Genomic DNA, 19505 nt, shown 5'->3' with positions numbered 1-19505 from the left:
TCAGAGATTGGACATACAACAGGCACCTTGCGGAAGTTCCAAGGTGTGCAGCTCCATGGGAAAGTTTCAACTTCCAATCAGCAATTCTCCTGCTCCCTGGGACCCTCTGTGTATGTTTCTGAGTCAGAGACTTGGAACAGTTCCAATGTACTTGCTTGTAAAGTAACTCAGAAAATGTTGGATAGTTTAAAACCTAGTCTAACTCCTGGAAAACACCCAGTTAACCCTCCCCAATCACTCACACTGAGCCCCCAACAAAATCTCCGAACCCCCATGATTATCCTCAACCTCCACCACCACCACCCCCCCCCCCCCCCCAGCTATGTAGAGGATATAAGGACCCATTGTGGGGCAATGGATTGGCATGATTTGAAATGGATGGGGTAGCGGATTTTAAGAGCTGGGATGGAATCCCAGAGAACCCAGGCCTGAGGGTTTTACCAGCTGCCTCGGCACACGGCAGCCTCTGCCTAGTGGCAGTGGGTCTGACTCCAGTAACACTTCCCTCTGCAGTCCCCCGGAATGAAGATCCCACCATTTGGGGCATGTTTATCCCCCGAGATGGATGCAACGGACCGGAATATTTCCTAACTCTACGCACCCATCTCAGGAGTGAAAATCTAGACTATGATTTGTAAAAAATAAAACGATCACTGCTATAGATTAGGGAAGAATATTTGGATCAGTTTGGAGGCTTGATTTTAGATTTAATCTATGTCTATGGGACAGGAACACACCTCTCTGCACAGCTATTGAGTTCTGCTTTATAATCCTTGTGGATCCCATATCTTGACTGCCGAGAACACAATTCTCCCAATCAGACTTCCCTAAACAGACATGATCACCACTAAAGTCAGACTGTATTTTTTTAAAATCACATTTACCTCTTGTTTAAGATCCCAACATTTGCGTGTTGGGGGAAATTACTTTATTTCTGCTTCTCCCAGGCAGCTATTACAGAGAATTTACAGTAAAAAAAGAGGTGTCTCAGCCTATTTATGCTTCAAGTGATCCTCCTTCCATCTTACTTCCCCTCGGCCCATCAACATGTCCTGTTATTCTTTTCACGCTCATCTACTTAGTTTGATTCTCCTGAAATGCAACTCAACTACTCCATGACACTTTTAGTACCTTACCCCATCCGGTGAAGGTAAAACTCCACAGGTATTTTCTGTCAGACAGGAAAGCCATTAATATGAGGCAGTGCAAGTACAAGCCTTCCACTAGGATCCAGTAGTAGTTTGTAGCCAAGAAATAGAGAAAGAATATGACAGCAATCTTGCATCCCACCTATCACATATAGACATGGACATCATTAGAGATAACACTTCAATGAATTCACATTACATTTCACAGTCTATTGTACTCGATTTTAAGCTCTTAATCATCTTGACAGCAGGAAGGTAGGGAAGGTTTCTGTCACATGTTGAAGTAAGTGTGGTTGACTCAGGAAATTGTGGGTCGTAATCAATGTTTTGAAAATTCAATCCTTGTGAGCACCCTGTTAAATTCTATTTCATGTAAAACTGTACACTGGTCCAAATTTGCATGTGGATTGACAAATAATTATTTAAATTGGATGAAAGAGGAAACTTGAGTGCTGAGCGCACTTCGCCCTTCCATTGGAATTAGGAGCCGTTCCTAACCTTGTAGGCTTGATTTGCATTAATAGGTGAAAATCATGTTCTTATATTTAAAGCTTAATACGGAGCGAGGTTCTGAAAAGAACTAGTTAGCATTCCAAGTCAAATCTTTCATCAGAACTGGTAGATATGTACTTACGTAATGGGACTTGTTTATTATAGGGGCAACGGTGATGGTTTTCAGATCATCTACTGCAAGAGAATCATGTTCCTGTATTTCGAAATCCGAATGCACAACATTGTCTTTAATGAAAATGCTGATGGCTCTCAGTATAAATGAGACAAACAAATGCATGTGGATATAATTGCGAGTGCAGTGGAGTCTTCTGTTGGGGAGAAATAAATGAATGTGAGGGATCTTACAATCAATACCTTTCAGACATAATAATCAAACTGTTACAATTCTTCACTACCACAATACATTTTTTTTTAAGCAAGGCATAGCTACTCATTCTAACTACATGAATCACAAGTACTTCACCACCGTGTATCAAACACTGTGTCATTTCAAGAAGAAATTAGATATATCTCGTGGGGCTGTAGGGATCAAGGGATATGGGAGAGAAAAGGGTTATCAGGAAGAAGTTTTCCAGGGAAAAGTAGACCATTCTGCTTCATGTTTCCTGATAATTCCAACACTGATTATAATGTTATCCTTATATAAATGGGGTGCTGGTCATAGAGGTTTACAGCATGGAAACAGGCCCTTCGGCCCAACTTGTCCATGCCACTCTTTTTTTGTAAACCCCTAAGCTAATCCCAATTGCCCACATTTGGCCCATATCCCTTGTGCCCATGTAACTATCTAAGTGCTTTTTCAAAGACAAAATTGTACCCAGCCCTACTACTACCTCTGGCAGCTTGTTCCAGACACTCACCACCCTGTGTGAAAAAATTGCCCCTCTGGACCCTTTTGTATCTCTCCCCTCTCACCTTAAACCTGTGCCCTCTAGTTTTAGACTCCCCTACCTTTGGGAAAAGATATTGACCATCTAGCTGATCTGTGCCCCTCATTATTTTATAGACCTCTATAAGGTCACCCCTCAGCCTCCTACGCTGAGAAAAAGGTCCCAGTCATTCCAGCCTCTCCTTATAACTCAATCCATCAAGCCCTGGTAGCATCCCAGTAAATCTTTTCTGCACTCCTTCTAGATTAATAATATCCTTTCTTTAATAGGATGACCAGAATTGCACACAGTACTCCAAGTGTGGTCTTACCAAAGTCTTGTACAACTTCAACAAGACATTCCAACTTCTGTATTCAATGTTCTGACCGATGAAACCAAGCATGCTGAATGCCGCCTTCACCACTCTATCCACCTGTTAAACCTCAGTAGGTGGTTTAAACCTCAGTAGTTACAATAAGCCCCAGAAAACTGCTAATGGCTCACGATAGACAGAAATTCTTTGCCCTGAAAGGTTTTCAGCCTGACAATATAATTTTCTTGCATCTAAACACATAATTATAAATGACAAGACTCGAGTGATGCTAATTTAACATATTTGTAAGGTCAGACTCTAGATCATTAGACTTTTAATAATGAAGTATGTTATGTAATAGATTGCTTAGTGAATTATCTGTTCTGGTCAAAAGTAATTGTATACTGAGAGTGAGTTATCTCTCCTGACCAATATCAGCACCATACAGAAATAATTCCCTCAGACCTTTTACTGTGTAGGTTGATTGGAAACCGAATTTCACTTATTTTTCTTCTGCACACCTGGAACATTCACTGTGATAAGATGGTAGATAGGCTGAGGAAGTTCAACATGCTTCAACTTAGCAACAACCACAATTGTATTTATATATTTACAGCCAACTGGGAAGCAGGCCATTTCAGACAATAATGCACAATTACAGAAGATTCATCAATAACCTGATAGTAAAGGAGCGTCTGTCTAGGCAACAGTGATTATAACAGAATACAAATTTACATTCAGTTTGAGAATGAGGAGTGTGGTTCAAAGACTTAAGTAAAGGCAATTACATGGGTAGGAAAACAGAGATTGAAATGAACTGGAAAGGTGGGACAGTAAAGAAGTAATGGCCAATATTGAAGGAGGTATTTCATTAACACTCAGCGTAAGTGTATTCTGTTATTGAAAGTTAGACTATGAAAAATGATGTATTATCTGCGGCTTATTAAGGAACTGACAAATAGTATTGCATTGAAAGAAAAAGTAGAATCCCGCAAAGATTCATGAAGATTGGACAGGTTTTAGAAACCAACAAAGAATGACTAAAAATTAGTAACGAGGGTGAAAATAGAGCAAAACCGATGGTCAGAGTCTCAACAAAAGTAAAAGCGATAACTAAAGTCAGTGTTGGTGCCTTATGGGGGAGGGAGGATGGGGAATCATGAGGGAAAAGGTATTGTGAAAATTATTGGAACTGGAGGTTGATAACTCTCCTTGATATGATGGTTTGTGTCGTAAAGTTTTAAAAGAAGTGGCTGCAGAGATAGTCAATGCATTGGTTGTGATCTCCCAAAATTCCCTAGATTCTGGAAAGATCTGCAGGTGGCACAGCGCCTAGCACTGTTGCCTCACAGAGCTAGGGACACAGGTTCGATTCCCAGCTTGGGTCACTGTCTGTGCGGAGTCTGCACATTCTTCCTATGTCTGCGGGGGTTTCTTCCAGGTGCTCTGCTTTCCTCCTACAGTCCAAAAGGTGTGTTGGTTAGGTGCATTGACAATGCTAAATTCTCCCACAGTGTGTCCAAACAGGTGCCAAAGTGTGGCGATTAGGGGATTTTCACAGTAACTTCATTGCAGTGTGTAATGTAAGCCTATTTATGATGCTAATAAATAAACCTAAACTTAAAGATCCCAGTGGATTGGATATTTGCAAAATGTAACCCTTCTATTTGAGAAAGGATGGAGACAGAAAGTGGAATCTATAGACCAGTTAGCCTAACTTCGATCACACATTAAGGAGTTAATAATAAACATTTAGAAAATCATTCCCCATCGGGCAAAGTCAATATGTAATTAGAAACAGCAAATGGGAGGAGTAGGCCGTTCAGCCCATCAAGCCTGCTCTGCAATTCATTGCGACCATGCTGATCCTCTATCTCAACACCATACTCCTGCTCTCTCCCCATTTCTCTTGATGCCTTTAGTCTCTAAAAGTCTGTTTCTTTCTTAAATACACTCAATGGTTTGGCCTTCATAGCCTTCTAGGGTAGAGAATTTCACAGGTTCACCACCATCTGAGTGTAGAAATTTCTCCTCATCTCAGTCTTAAGTGTATCCTGAAACTGTGATTCTTGTTAAAAGTCATCCAACCAAAGGAAGCATCACCTCTGCACCCAGCCTGTCCACACCCTGCAGATTTTTATACATTTCAATTGGATCCCCTCTCATTATTCTAAATTCCAGTGAATACAGGACGAGTCAACACAATCTCCTCATGCAATAACCTGCCATTCCAGGAATCAGTCTGATGAACCTTTGCTCACTTCCTCTTTGGCAAGTATATCCTTTCTTAGGTAGGGAGCACAGAACTGCACACAATACTCCAGGAATGATCGCACCAAGTCCCTGTATAACTGCAGTAAAACATCCTTACTTCTGTATTCAAATCCTTTTGCAATGAAGGCCAACATACCGTTTTCCTTGCTAATTTCTTGCTGAACCTGTGTGCTTGCTTTAAATGATTAGTGTACAAGGACACCTAGGGCCTTTTGTACATCAACGTTTCCCAATCTATCACCATTTTATTAATACACTGCCATTCTGTTTTTCCAACTGAATTGGATAACTTAATATTTATCCAAGTTACGCTGCATCTGCCATATATTTGCCCATTCACTCAATTTGTCCAAATCACCTTGAGGCCTCTTTACTTCCTCCTCACCATTCACAAATCCAGCTGGTCTTGCATTATCAGAAAACTTGAAAATATTTGATTCCTTCATTCGAATCATTGCTGGGGCCCAGGCACTGACCCCTGCAGTACCCCAATCGTCACCACCTTCAGCTCCAAAAGAAATCCATTTATTCTTCTGCTTTCTGCCTGCTAACAATTCTCAATCCATGCCAATACATTACCCCCAATCCCATGCACTTTAATCATGTACGCTAACCTCTTATATTGGTCTTTTTCAAAAGCTTTCTGAAAATCCAAATACACAATATCCACCGGTTCATCCTTGTCTAATCTACGGGTTACATCCTAAAATAATTCCAGTAGGGTCATCAAACATAAATCGATGCTGACTTTGTTTAATCCCATTGATATTTTCTTGGTGTTTGTTATCACATCTTTTTGAATAGACTCTAGCATCTTCCTTATTACTGATATTAGGCTAACTGGTCTGTAATTCTCTGTTTTTGCTCTCTCTCCTTTTTTAAATAACAGGGTTATATTTGTCACTCACCAATCTGCTGAGATTGTTCCAGGATCTACAAAATTTTGGAAGATGACAGCCACAACATATGTTTAGTTGGCCACTTTCCTTTAGTATGCTGGAATGCAGATTATCAGGCTCTGGGGATTTATCAGCTTTCAGTCCCATTAATTAGTCCAGCACTATTTTCATTTACTAATTATAATTTCCTTCAATTCCTCCTCCTCATTAGATCCTTTCTTCCCTAGAATTTCTGGGAAGTAATTTGTGTCTTCTTCTGTGAAGACAGAACTATTGGAGTTGTTTAATTGCTCTGCCATTTCCTTTTTCTCCATTATTAAATCTCCCATTTTGGATTGTAAGGGACCTACATTTGTCTTCATTAATCTTTTTAAATACATGTAAAAATTTTTACAGTCCATGTCTATTTCCTTACAAGTTTACTCCCATAATCTATGTTTTCCCTGTTAGTCAATCTCTTGGTCATCCTTTGCTGAATTCTAAACTCCTCCCAACCCTGAGACTTGTTACTTCTTCCAGCAACTTTATATGGCTCCTCTTTTGCTCTAATACCAGCCTTAATTTGTTTTGTTAGCCATGGCTGGGCCATCTTTCCTGTTGTATTTTTGCACTAGAATGTGTAGCTGTTGCAATACACGCATTGATTCCTTAAATATTACCACTGTCTATCCACCATCATGCTTTGCAATTAAGCTTCCCAATCTATCACAGCCAACTCATTCCAATACCTTTGTAGTTTCTTTTGTTTAGATTTAGGACCATAGTTTCAGATTTGGATTATTTCACTTCATATCCCAGTGAAGAATTCCCACGTGTTATGGTCATTCTTCCCTAAAGGATCCCGCACAACAAAATAAACCCCTTCTTGTTGCACAATACCAAATCTAGTGTAATCTGTTCCCTAGTTGGTTTCTCAACATTCCAGTTCAATAACTGTAATCAGTACAGGAATTCATTCACCATTGTATTATTACAAATGTGGTTTGTCCAGCCTATATATAGATTTAAGTCATCCACATTTACTATGGCACCCGGTACTTTACATGCATCTCTAATTTCCTGTTTAATGCTGTCCCCTAACTTACCATTACAGTTTTGTGAAAGAGCAATCTTGTTTGACTGATTTATTAGAATTCTTTGAGGGAGTAACAAGCAAGGTAGATAAAGGGTAACCTGTAGATGTACTCTACTTTGATTTCCAAAAGGCATTCAATAAGATGCCACATAAAAAGTGCCCCATCAGATAAGAGCTTAAGATATAGGAGGTACTATATTAACACTGATAGATTGGTTAGCTAACAGGAAACAGAAAGTAAGGATAAATGACTCATTTTCGAATAGGCAAGTTGTAGCCAGCAGAGTGGCACAGATATCATTGCTGGGGCCTCAATTACTTACAGACTATGTGCAAAGGGTTCAAGTGTACGATAGTTAAATTTGTTTATGATACAAAGTTAACTCCGATACTAAGTTGTCAAAGGGCCATAAAGACTTTCTAAAGGATATAGACAGGTTATGAGAGTATACAAACATTTAATTGATGTATTATATTGTTGGAAAATGAGAACTTGTCCCCATTGACAAGATTATTATTTGATTATAGAAATACTGGAGAACTATAAAGTACAGAGGGATCTGGATATCCTGGTACATGAATCATAAAATGTTAGCATGCAGGTACAGCAAGTGATTTAGAAGGCAAATGGAATGTTAGCATTTATTGCAAAGAGAATTAAACATAAAAGTAGAGAAGCATTGCTTCAGCTGCAGTGCAACCTTCTATGGTATACTGTGTTCAGTTTTACAGCTGTCTCACATTTCTCTGGAATTTGCTTCCCCAGAATACTGCAGAGTCTGTGTTATTGAGTATACTGAGTTAAATAGAAGGGTTAGGAAGTCAAGGGTTATGGGGGAGCAGACAGAAAAAGTGGAGTCGAGGCCACAATCAGATCTTCCTTGTATTTATCAAATAACCAAGCAATATCAAGGAGATGAGTATCTAACCCTTGCAAATTCTCATGCCTTTGTGTTCTTATATGAGCCAATGTAGGTCAGTGAGTACAGAGTTGCTCAGGAGGGCCTTGGTACATGTGGGCAACAGATGTGTAGCTCTGGTGCACCCTGCAAACAGAAATCCATAGTGCTCACAGTCTCCAAGAAGACTGGCCACAGACAGGAAGCTAGAAATTCTGAAGAATTATTTAGAGAATTATTAATTATTTATCATTTGTTTATTAGCCATTTGTGAGAACTTAATGTAATAAATTACACAGAGCAAGTGCTAATTAGGCTGAGACTGAATGACATTCGCTTTAATTGTAAATTTCAGAAACCACGAGTGTGCACAACTCCTTTTTATCAAAATATGTAACATACTTCCATTACTGGGGAGAGGTTAGAATCAATGTGTGAACTCTTTATAACCCAATGTTTTCAGATGTCAAAACAGGAACACAAAGACTTGTAATACGAATGGCAATACACGTTTGGTTTGGCAACATCAGCACCATATTCTTTCCTCCTGGGCAGCTTTTTCCTTTCATTTCATATGACTTTACAAGTTGGGATAGTGAATTTCACAAGCTTTTTACAGCTTCTGCACATTAACTGAATTTCACAAAATGATCATATCTTACAACTATGAGTGATATGTGTTACGGAACAGTTTGGACTCAGTGCTTTGTCGAACTCTTTTCCCTGTCGCATCTTATATTATTGTGGGTTTATGCACTGTGAGACAGGAGTGCCTGGTATACATGTAGATAAAGAATCATCTAATTCAGGTATTAAATAGGGCCTTGGTGAGAAATTAAAGGATTGAAATAAAATTAATCTTCTTTTGAATGAGAAAGTGTCTTTCACATTAATTCCAGTCTATCCTGGTAAATTGATGTGCATTGAGAATTTATTTGATATGGTTTGCTGCATTTAGTTAATTCCCCCAACTCTGAAAATTACACACACTATTTGTTCCAATTCTTCACCTCTATTTTGCTCCTTGGGTCTCTTAGTCTATTTCCCACTCTCTTGTCCATTCCAGTGCTCCTATCCGGCTTCCTATCTTCCACCCTGTTTAATGTTGAGCTGACTGAAACTTTGCTGCTAATTTCCCAAATTCCCTCATCAACTATGTGTTTATTAAATTACATTAGTTGCCAGCATTCCAATTTTAAAATTCTCATTCCTGTTTTCAAATTCCTCCATAGACTCTCCCCTCCCTGTTCCTGTCACTTCCTTCAATCCGACATGCTTTTAAGATTCCCATACATCGCTTTCCTCTTCACAGTTGTTGAATGAGTTGTTGTCTTCCAAATCCCTGCCCTTCTTGTCTGTAACCCAAGGATTGAACCCTTCCGATTGGGTTCCTGCTCCTGCTACAGTGCTGAAACTGTTTGAGCCTCTCAGTTGCAGTCCATAAAGGAAATGCAAAATCCTGCTTCTTCATAAACTCATTTCATTTTCTGATTCAACTCCACATACACATCCAACACCCAGTGCCACATGTAACCTCTTTATACATCCCAGGGACTTCCACTAGATGATTAATATCTAACTTAGGACTGAAGTGAGAGGTAACTGTTAACCCATTCCTAATAGAAACAACCTCTATTAAAGTCACAAGTGATGTCACATGCAACTATGACAAATAAAATGTTTCTCCTCGTGCTTCTCAACCTGACTGCAACCTCTGACATGGTTGACTATACCAGCTTCCACCAATGCTTCTCCTTCTTTTTCCAGCTGTGTGGGACTACCCTCATTGGTTCCATTCGTACCTATCTTACCATAGCCAGAGAATTAGCTGCAATAGCTTCTCTCCCTGCTCCTGTGCCATTACCTCTGGGGTCCCCCAAGGATCAATCATTTGGACCTTTCCCATAAGAAGATAAGAACATAAGAAATAGGAGCAGGAGTAGGCCATCTAGCCCTTCGAGCCTGCCCCGCCATTCAATAAGATCATGGCTGATCTGAAGTGGATCAGTTCCACTTTCCCGCTTTCTCCCCATAACCCTTAATTCCCCTGTCTGTCAGATTGTCTATCCCCATTCTCATCTTCTTGCCATCTTTCAGTGACCTCATCTGTAAACACAGATTGTGCCCCACATGTATATTGATGACATCCAGTTCTATCTTACCACCACGTCTTTCAACTCCTCCATTCTCTCTGATCTGTCAGATCATTTGTTCAACATTTGATATGGAGGAGCAGAAATTTCCACCTGCTAAATATTGGACAGCCATCGTCTTTGATTGCCACAACAAACTCTGTTCCCAAGCCACTGATTCCACCTGTTTTCCTGGCAACTGTCTAGAACTGAACTAGACAATTCATAAACTTGGTGGCATGCTCAACACTGAGTGTAAAGGCTGGCCACATATCCACAACATCACCAAGACCACCTACTTCCACCTACATAACATTACCAAGCTCTATCCTTGGACGGAATTCTCCAGTCTCACCCGTAGAGGGACCCGTTGAGAGCGAGAATGGAAAATATGGTACTCCACCCAAAATTCCATTCGCTTTCAGCGAACCGGAAAATCCCAGCCATGAGTGAGGACACCACCTCAAATGCTGCTGAAGCCCTTATCCATGCCTTTGTTACATTGCCATACGCGAAAATTCCAATGCTTTCCTGTCTGGCTTCTCACATTCCACCCTATCTAAACTCCAGCTAATCCAAACCTTTGCTGCCCATATCTTAAATTTCATTCACTCATCCACTCTGTGTTTATAATCCAGTAATGTTCCAATTTTAAAACTAATTCTTGTATTCAAATTCATGGCCTCAGCCCTCCCTATCACTGTCACATCCTTTAACCCTACATGTCTTTGAGATTCCCTCATTCTTTTAATTTTTGGCTTGTGGATGTCTGATTTTAATCCATCCACGCCTGGCCCTAAAGCACTAGGATTCTCTCTCTAACTCTCACTACCGCACTCTCTGACTTGAAAATGCTCCTTAAAAGTCATCCCTTTGCACGAGCTTTTGATATTTAATATCTCTTTATACGATCAGTGTCAAATTCTGTTACAAACCCTGCCATTAAGTGCGTTGGAATGTTTTGCTTTATTAAAGCTACTTTTTTGTAAAGTAATTTAATGGACTCTGAAAAACAGCTTGTGGCAGAGAATACCGCACTCTAAATCACCTTTTGTGCAATAGTTATTTTTCATCTACCCCTTAATTCTTCAATCTTCCTGCCATCTCGCTAATCAGTTGAAATAATCAGTCACGCTTTCTCTATTGTAATCCTTCACAGTGTTGAAAAGAGCTGTGACACATTATCTTCTTAGCTCCACAGAATCACTCATCTGTTTTCATAACTATAACTCCTCTGATATTACAATATCTTAAAGAACCTACCGGTCAGCTTTGAAATGCCTGAAATAAGATCTGAGCTCTCTTTTTCTGCCTGTGTAATATGTCAATCTTTCTGGAGTTTTGCAACTCCTATGGAATCCAGTGATGTGAAACTTCAAAGACTAAACTGAGCTTTAAGCCCCACATCAAAGCCAGCACCAAGACTTCCTATTTCCACTTTCACCATATCTTTCATTTCTGTCCCTACAACGGGTGAGGTCTGGCCTTATGCGGCAGTCTGGATGGTCTTATTGCTAGCACCATACAGACTAATTCTCAGCAGGGAGAGCTGTACTACTCAAGTGGAATGGCAGGTGCCCCTGACAAAGTAGAATGTAGGACCAGGAGTGGGCCATTCAGCCCATCGAGCATGCTCCACAATTTAACACAATCATGGCTGATCGGACATGTCAATGCCTTTTACATGCACCATCTGAAGGTTAACCACGGGGAAGGTCCAGCTGACGAGCGTGGATAAAACATCCCGGATGAAGAATTAATGGGAGAGGAGGGGGGAGGTGAAGAATGGGGAAGTAGCACAAGAAATGAAAATAGGTTGAAACATTTGTTTCCACTGATTTGGTTGCCCCTTTTGTCACATATTAGCATGGACCAGTGTTAGGGCTCATTGGCAGGTAGTTCATAGAAATCCTACAGTGCAGGAGGAGGCCATTCGGCCCATTGAGTCTGCACCGACAACAATCCCACCCAGGCCCTATCCCCATAACTCCACATATTTACCTCACTAATCCCTCTAACCTATGCATCACAGGACACTAAGGGGCAATTTAGCACGGCCAATCAACCTAACCCGCACATCTTTGGACTGTGGGAGGAAACCGGAGCACCCAGAGGAAACCCATGCAGACACGAGGAGAATGTGCAAACTCCACACCCAAGCCGGGAATTGAACCCAGATCCCTGGAGCTGAGAGGCAGCAGTGCTACCCACTGTGCCACCCCTTCAGTGGGAACGTTACATCAAATAAAACAGAAAAGGGTCTAGTCTGAGCTCAGGCAGGGCAGTCGTTAGGGAACTACAATTATTCTAAGAATGCTGCTCCTAATCACAATCTCTGCTGTTAGAAGTGTGCATGTGCAGATATTAACTGATATTACTGCCTTATTTATGAACCAAACAGGATGATAGAGTCGTTGACATGGCATATTACAGAAAGCAGACTTAAAACATTTAGTACAGATTCTCAACATTTTATCTGAACCACAGCTGAAGTCCAGTACATTGGTAACAATAGATAAGACATTGTTTAAACACTGTTTTTTTAGGCATGTGTCATATCGATACACGTGCAGTGTCCTGACATAAGTCAAAAATTTGTTGCACAATATAAATTACATTGCATTCTTGTAATAATTTGAACGCAAGAAGTATCCTTGCACAATCTGATTCCACGGGACAGGAGAAATCCCGATAGTAAGCTTTACTTCAGTTACCTATAGCCTGTGCTTGAAGTCTAGTAAGAAGTCTGACAACACCAGGTTTAAGTCCAACCAATTCCTGTAAACTGTCTGTGCTGTTATATGCTCTGAGGCCAGAACTCTCCATTCGCCTGATGAAGGGGCAAACCCCGAAAGCTTGTGAGTTTACTATCAAATAAATCGGTTGGACTTAAACCTGATGTTGTCAGACTTCTTACTGTGTTTACCCCAGTCCAACACCGGCATCTCCACATCATGACCACTATTGAAGTGTAGTGTCAGTGCCCAGAGAATTAATTATCCCAGAAACCTAATGCAGCTTCTGTTTCAACAAGCGTCAGCGCTTTGTCTTAGGTGCTACATATCTTGTTGATTTAACTTTTGGAACTGTTCTTTATAAGCTGCACATATTAGATCAGACTGTGCTGATGTATCAGTTCTAGTACGGGCTATGAAGAGCAGCAACGCATCACGTTTAGGGCCATCGATTTCCTCTGTCTTGCTCCCAAATAGTACTAAAAATGTACATACTGCAAAGGAAGAGCAGCAGCTATCCAATCAAGCGGTTCAGTTGGTAAATAAGGCAGTAATTTTAGCTTCAGTTAATGTCGACACATGCACATTTTTGGCAGCAGGGATTATGATTAGGAGCAGCATTCTGAGGATAATTGTGGTGCCCTAACTAGTGCCCTGCCTGAACTCAGCGAAGTAAGCTCAGTCTAGGCTCTGTTTTATTTGATGTAACACTCCCACTGAAGTCAACATTATTCATTCAACCGTTACTCTTCCTCCCACACATTGGGTACATTGTGTCAACTTGGTGCAGCTAAGCTTCACGCAGTGGAAAAACATACATCGAATATGAATAATTTAACCATCTCTTTATCTTCTTCATCACCAGGCCAAACTTACACTAGATTTTCATAGGGAATTTTGCAGGAGGCACGGGGCACAGTTGACCAAAGCCTGCTTGTTCCCTAATCTCCCGCTTCCCTTCATGCCTCAATCACACAAGCAATGATTTTCCATCCACTCATTGATGCCTCTCTCACATAAAGCTCTGCAATGGCAATTCCAAAGTGTAAAAAGCACCCCACAGAATGCCTGCGGGTATAGAAAGAGGCCATTTGGCCCATCGAGTCTGCACTAACAACAATCTCACCCTCACAACACAAGTATTTACCCTGCTAATCCCCCTAACATTAAGGGGCAATTTAGCATGGCTAATCAACCTAACCCACACATCTTTGGAATGTGGGAGGAAACAAGAGCACCCGGAGGAAACCCATGCAGACACGGGAGAACATGCAAACTCTACACAGTCGCCCAAGGCCAGAATCGAACCCGGGTCCCTGGTACCGTAAAGCAACAGTGCTAACCTCTGTGCCACCGTGCTGCCTCATTACGTTCCTTCTCGTATCTAAGTTTCTAATCAATAAAAGTAAATTTGACAAATCTTTTCCACTTACTTAAAATATCCTATGATCATAATCGCTATGGTCAGTGAGCAGAGTGACACAGAATACCCCACAGTATACATTATATATAATCGTTCAAATAATTCCTGTTGAATAAGAATGCATAAGAAGTAGTTAATATTCAGTAAAAAAATACATTTCTGGATTTATATTTTCTAATTATACAATATTCAAGTAATCTAAAAATAGCGTTACCAATCACTTGGAACCGAATCCTATTTTCCCCCATTCAAACCTTCACCCAGAAACTATCGTACAAATACAATAATACAAAATACAAAAAAAAAACCTCAGCAAAGACAGATTTCAACTTTTACTTGTCGATTGCTATTGTCCGGTTGTAAGAAAGTGAGGCACTCTGTGTAATTTGTCCATGTTCGGTTCAGATTGTCAACAAACTTCCACTTTCCATCATCATCACACTGACGATAGGCAAACCCTGTGAAAGAAGAAGAAACACCTTTTTAAGAGCTTCATATCGCTTTGGACGGATTCGTCTTTCTTCCGCTGATAAAGTTGGAGTCGGCGATAATGAACAAAGTGCAGTACCATTATGATTAAAGTCATATATGTAACTGGGGCACGGAACAGCAGTGAGCTCTCCTGCGAAACCGCTTGGCCAGCACGTTAAACCATCCCAATCCGGAGAACAGGATCCATCTGGAAAAGGACACCATGAAACAGAGAAAGGAATGGTTTGAGTCCAAGGATATTAACTGTACCAAAACATTCTTGCTTTGCTCAGAATGACACAATTAGATTGTGATATAGACAAACGATATAGAATTTGTTCCGCAGGATTTGAACACTCATATACAAGTTTCTGGTTGTAATTAAGTGGTACAGCTGTTATCTCAGAGTCAGAAAGTTGTGATGTTCAGTTAGAGTCACACTGAGCCCAAAATCTAGGTCAATACTCCACAGGAGCACTGGGAGAGTGCTTGACTGCCACAGGTACTGCTTTTCAGCTAAGACATGAAACCAAGGCTCTGTTAACTTTCACATAAAATATCCCACACACTATTTCAATGAAGAACAGGGAGGACTCCCTGGGATCCCTCAACAAACATCACTAAAATAGATTATTCGTTGTTGTTTGTTGGGCTTTCCCGTGCGCACATTTTCCTACGCTATTAAGAGGGTTGCAGTTTTAAAGAACACGGTTAATTAGCGATAAAGAAATTTCAAATCATAGAGTCACACAGTAAAGAAGAGACCCTTCGGCCCATCGAGTCTGCACCAACATGTGTGAAACACCTGACCTCCAATCTAATTCCATTCACCAGCACTTGGCTCACAGCCTGGAATGTTATGACACACTCAGTGTTCACCTGGGTACTTTCTCCTAATCGTGAAAGGTATTGGTGCAAGTCTTGCATTTGAATATATTCTTTCAATAACCGCAACATAGCTGTTACATTTCAGACTGCTCCAGACACTTTACAGCTGATAAATATATAAATATATTCCCTCTGTTGAATGTAGAGGTAGCAGAGTTAAAATTGAGGTGGTTAAATTAACAGCTGGACCCTAACCCTGTCGGGTAAACGTATTAAGGATTACAAAACCAAGCCAGCTAAATGAAACAAAATATCATAGAAACCCTACAGTGCAGAAAGAGGCCCTTCGGCCCATCGAGTCTGCACCGACCATAATCCCACCCAGGCCCTACCCCCCATATCCCTACATATTATACCCACTAATCCCTCTAACCTACGCATCCCTGGATACTAAGGGGCAATTTCTTAGCATGGCCAATCAACCTAACCCACACATCTTTGGACTGTGGGAGGAAATCGGAGTACCCGGAGGAAACCCATGCCAACACTAGGAGAATGTGCAAACTCCACACAGTGACTTGAGCCAGGAATCGAACCCAGGACCCTGGAACTGTGAAGCAGCAGTGCTAACCACTGTGCTACCGTACCGCCCACGAATATAAATCAGCCATGATCTAATTGAATGGTGGGACCTAGTTGAATAGCTTGCTGCTATTCCAATGCTCTATTTAGCTGGATGCTCAGGCATTTGCCTGAATCAGCCATAAGCCTCACGTTTATAAAGGGATACAGTCAAATTTAACCGATTTATTTTTCTCACCACCTGTCCATGAGCATAGGTGTTTCAATTTTTGAAATAGACTGTGACGTGTTTCCCCAATTTCTCTTTGTGAAGTCAATTTTAAAATGACTCATGGCAAATGATCTTTAGGGTCAAATCGGACGTATTATTTATTCATGCATTCAAACTTGGGGGACAGTCATCTTAACTACACACACACACACACACACACACACACACACACACACACACACACACACACACACACACAAAGAGAGGATAGAAAATAAAAGGGTTTTATAACTAGGAATAACTTAGAACAAAAAGAAATAGCGTGAATGTTAGAAACCAGAATGTCAGGGTGAAATTTTCTGGTCGCGCGTCCAAAACCGGAAAATCCTGCCCGAGGTCAATGGACCTCTCCATGGCCCATCCCTCATTCACTGTGATTCCCATGGCAGGCAGAATGGGAAAAATTCCCCCTCAGAGTTCGGTGAGGCTTCCTTCACATACGGTTAAAGGGCAAGTGAGTTCAGCGTGCTAAACGCAGGAGTTTCCAAGTTCTTTCAAAGTTGGTGATGGAGGAAGATGAGATTTGCATACATGATGTGGAGATGCCAGCATTGGACTGGGGTGAGTAAGAAATCTCACAACTCCAGGTTAAACTTCAAGAGGTTTATTTGGCATCACAAGCTTTTGGAGTGCTGTTCCTTCATTGGGTGAGTGATATCAAATAAATAGGTTGATAGGTTGAGGGAGCTAAGTCTTATCTCCCTGGAGAGATGAAGGTTGAGAGGTGACCTGATAGAGGTTTATAAGATGTTGAGAAGTATAGATAGGGTGGATTCTCGGAGGCTATTTCCGAGGGCTGAAATGGTCGCTACGAGAGGACACAGGTTTAAGGTGCTGGGGAGCAAGTACAGAGGAGATGTCAGGGGTAAGTTTTTCACTCAGAGGGTGGTGAGTGAGTGGAATCAGCTGCCATCGGTAGTGGTAGAGACGAACGCGCTGGGGTCTTTTAAGAGACTTCTGGATGAGTACGTGGGATTTAATGGGATTGAGGGTTATAGATAGGCCTGGTAGGTAGGGATATGATCAGCACAACTTGTTTGTGCTGTAGTGTTCTATGTTCTAAACCTGTTGGACTTTAACCTGATGTTGTAAGATTTCATACCAAGATTGGTACACAGAGACTTGGTAACTGTACAGGTGATGACAGGAATCTTCTAGTGAAAAGCAGTCAAGCAGTAATAATGCTATGATTGTAGCAGGTGGTGTTACATCAGCAAAAAAAATTATTGAAATTGAAAGTATAGCTATTTTCAACTCAGATGCTGAGTGTGGAAAATAGACTGCTTTTGTTTATAGAGTTTTTAAAGGGGTGGACATTTAAATAGCTTGCCAGCTCTACAGACATTAGCTGCTCTTCAAGAGTATCAATGTCTATGCAGAAAAAGTTGTTTCTCACACATTTGGGGTTCAGGACACTGGGTCTGTATGAACTCATCACTGAGTTCAAAAATGTCCTGCCGAATTTTGGCTTCCAACAAATGGGAGTCAGTCCCGCCCCCGATTCCTCTCCTTCCCTGCCCCCCGCCATCAGAGAAAATGATTCCTGACAGATATGGGTGGGTGCGACACATCCTGATCTGGGGCCTCCATTTTGGATACACCATGGATTTTCTGCAAAAATCCAGACCAACATTACCAACCTTTAACTCTACTTTTTCCTTCGCAAAGTTAGACTTGCATTTTCTGCTTTTTTTAAAAAAAAAAATCAGTCAAGCATTTTGCAGTTTCGATGTTCTGCTTAATTTATTTCCTGACATTTAGAGGAGAATTACCTTTCTTGGTCATTACTTCAATAGTTAAGTGGCCATCAATCTATTTGAGAACTCAGAAGTAAAAATTACCATGGTGAGTCATAGTTGGCAGGGTTTCTGCTGGTAAGGAGAAGAAGCCCAATAGTCCAGCTCAAACCTGCCAACTGAAAGTTAGTATTTTTAGTAATTATCATTTTTAAGCAGATTTCAGAAAGATACTTAATCAGGAAAGGCATCACGGGAAATGGGGATAAGTGGAGCTGAGAATGATCATATCAGATCAGACATGATCTCTTGGAATGGTAGAGCAGACTGGGCTGAATGGTGTAATTAGAATAGAATCATAGAACCCTACAGTGCAGAAAGAGGCCATTCAGCCCATCGAGTCTACACCGATTACAATCCCATATCCCTACATATTTTAACCAGCTAATCCCTCTAACCTATGCATTTCAGGACACTAAGGGACAATTTTTTAGCATAGGCAATCGACCTAACCCGCACATCTTTGGACTGTGGGAGGAAACCCACGCAGACACGAGGAGAATGTGCAAACTCCACACAGACAGCGACCCGAGCCAGGAATCGAACCCGGGTCCCTGGCACTGTGAGGCAGCAGTGCCAACCACTGTGCTACCGTGCTGCCCATAATTCTGTTCCTACATCTTATGGTCTATCATTAAAATAAAACTGACAGAATTAACATCCTAATTTCAAAAGTGGAAAACAACCAGCAAATTGCACACCAAGGCCAGGATTTTACGGCCTTGCTCCAGCAAATTCCCACCCGAGGTCAACAGACAGTTCTGTTGTCCACCCCTCACCAACTCCAATTCTATGGTGGGCAAGGCAGTAGAATTCCAGTGCAAATCCCAGCACTTTCAAAGATTTTGGGAGTTTGCTCTCCCACGCTGGTGTTACATAGGCTTTTTGCTGAATTCTCTTCTATCTTCCAGGTCAGAAAGGTGTTTTATGAAGTCAGCATAGAGCACAAGTTTTACACTTCGAATTTTGGCACAGGTGAGCATAAGATGTTTCGCTCCGGGTATTTTTCAAATGACCCACTGGTGAGTTCTATCAAATAAAGTTCTTTAATAATACAGTTAACACAGAAATAAAATTAGCAATAACTTTTACCAATTAAAATCAAGGGAAAAAGAAGAAACAACCATGATATTGTATAAACTTTAATAACTCAATGTACTGTTCTAAACAAACATTCTAAACATTCCTACAAACACACATCCACAGTGGTTAGCACTGCTGCTTCACAGGGCCAGGGAGCGGGCTTTGATTCCCATCTTGGGTCCCTGTCTGTGTGG

General features: G+C 41.0%; 1 protein-coding gene across 1 annotated transcript in view; it reads right to left on the bottom strand.

The window, feature by feature from the left end:
• Positions 1 to 19505, bottom strand: part of LOC145349643 (parathyroid hormone 2 receptor-like) — a 100744-nt gene that overhangs the window by 35650 nt on the left and 45589 nt on the right. The window contains exons 3-7 of the mRNA XM_080198165.1: positions 14849 to 14959; positions 14617 to 14738; positions 14291 to 14385; positions 1783 to 1969; positions 1137 to 1290 (exon numbers count right to left, since the gene is read on the bottom strand). Coding sequence (XP_080054291.1) covers positions 1137 to 1290; positions 1783 to 1969; positions 14291 to 14385; positions 14617 to 14738; positions 14849 to 14959 — 669 coding nt within the window. The remainder of the gene's footprint in view (positions 1 to 1136; positions 1291 to 1782; positions 1970 to 14290; positions 14386 to 14616; positions 14739 to 14848; positions 14960 to 19505) is intronic.

Source organism: Carcharhinus amblyrhynchos, chromosome 11, assembly GCF_965287045.1.
Source record: "Carcharhinus amblyrhynchos chromosome 11, sCarAmb.v2.hapA, whole genome shotgun sequence".
In the NCBI taxonomy this organism is placed as follows: domain Eukaryota; kingdom Metazoa; phylum Chordata; class Chondrichthyes; order Carcharhiniformes; family Carcharhinidae; genus Carcharhinus; species Carcharhinus amblyrhynchos.
This window is presented reverse-complemented; position numbering and strand designations above follow the sequence as displayed.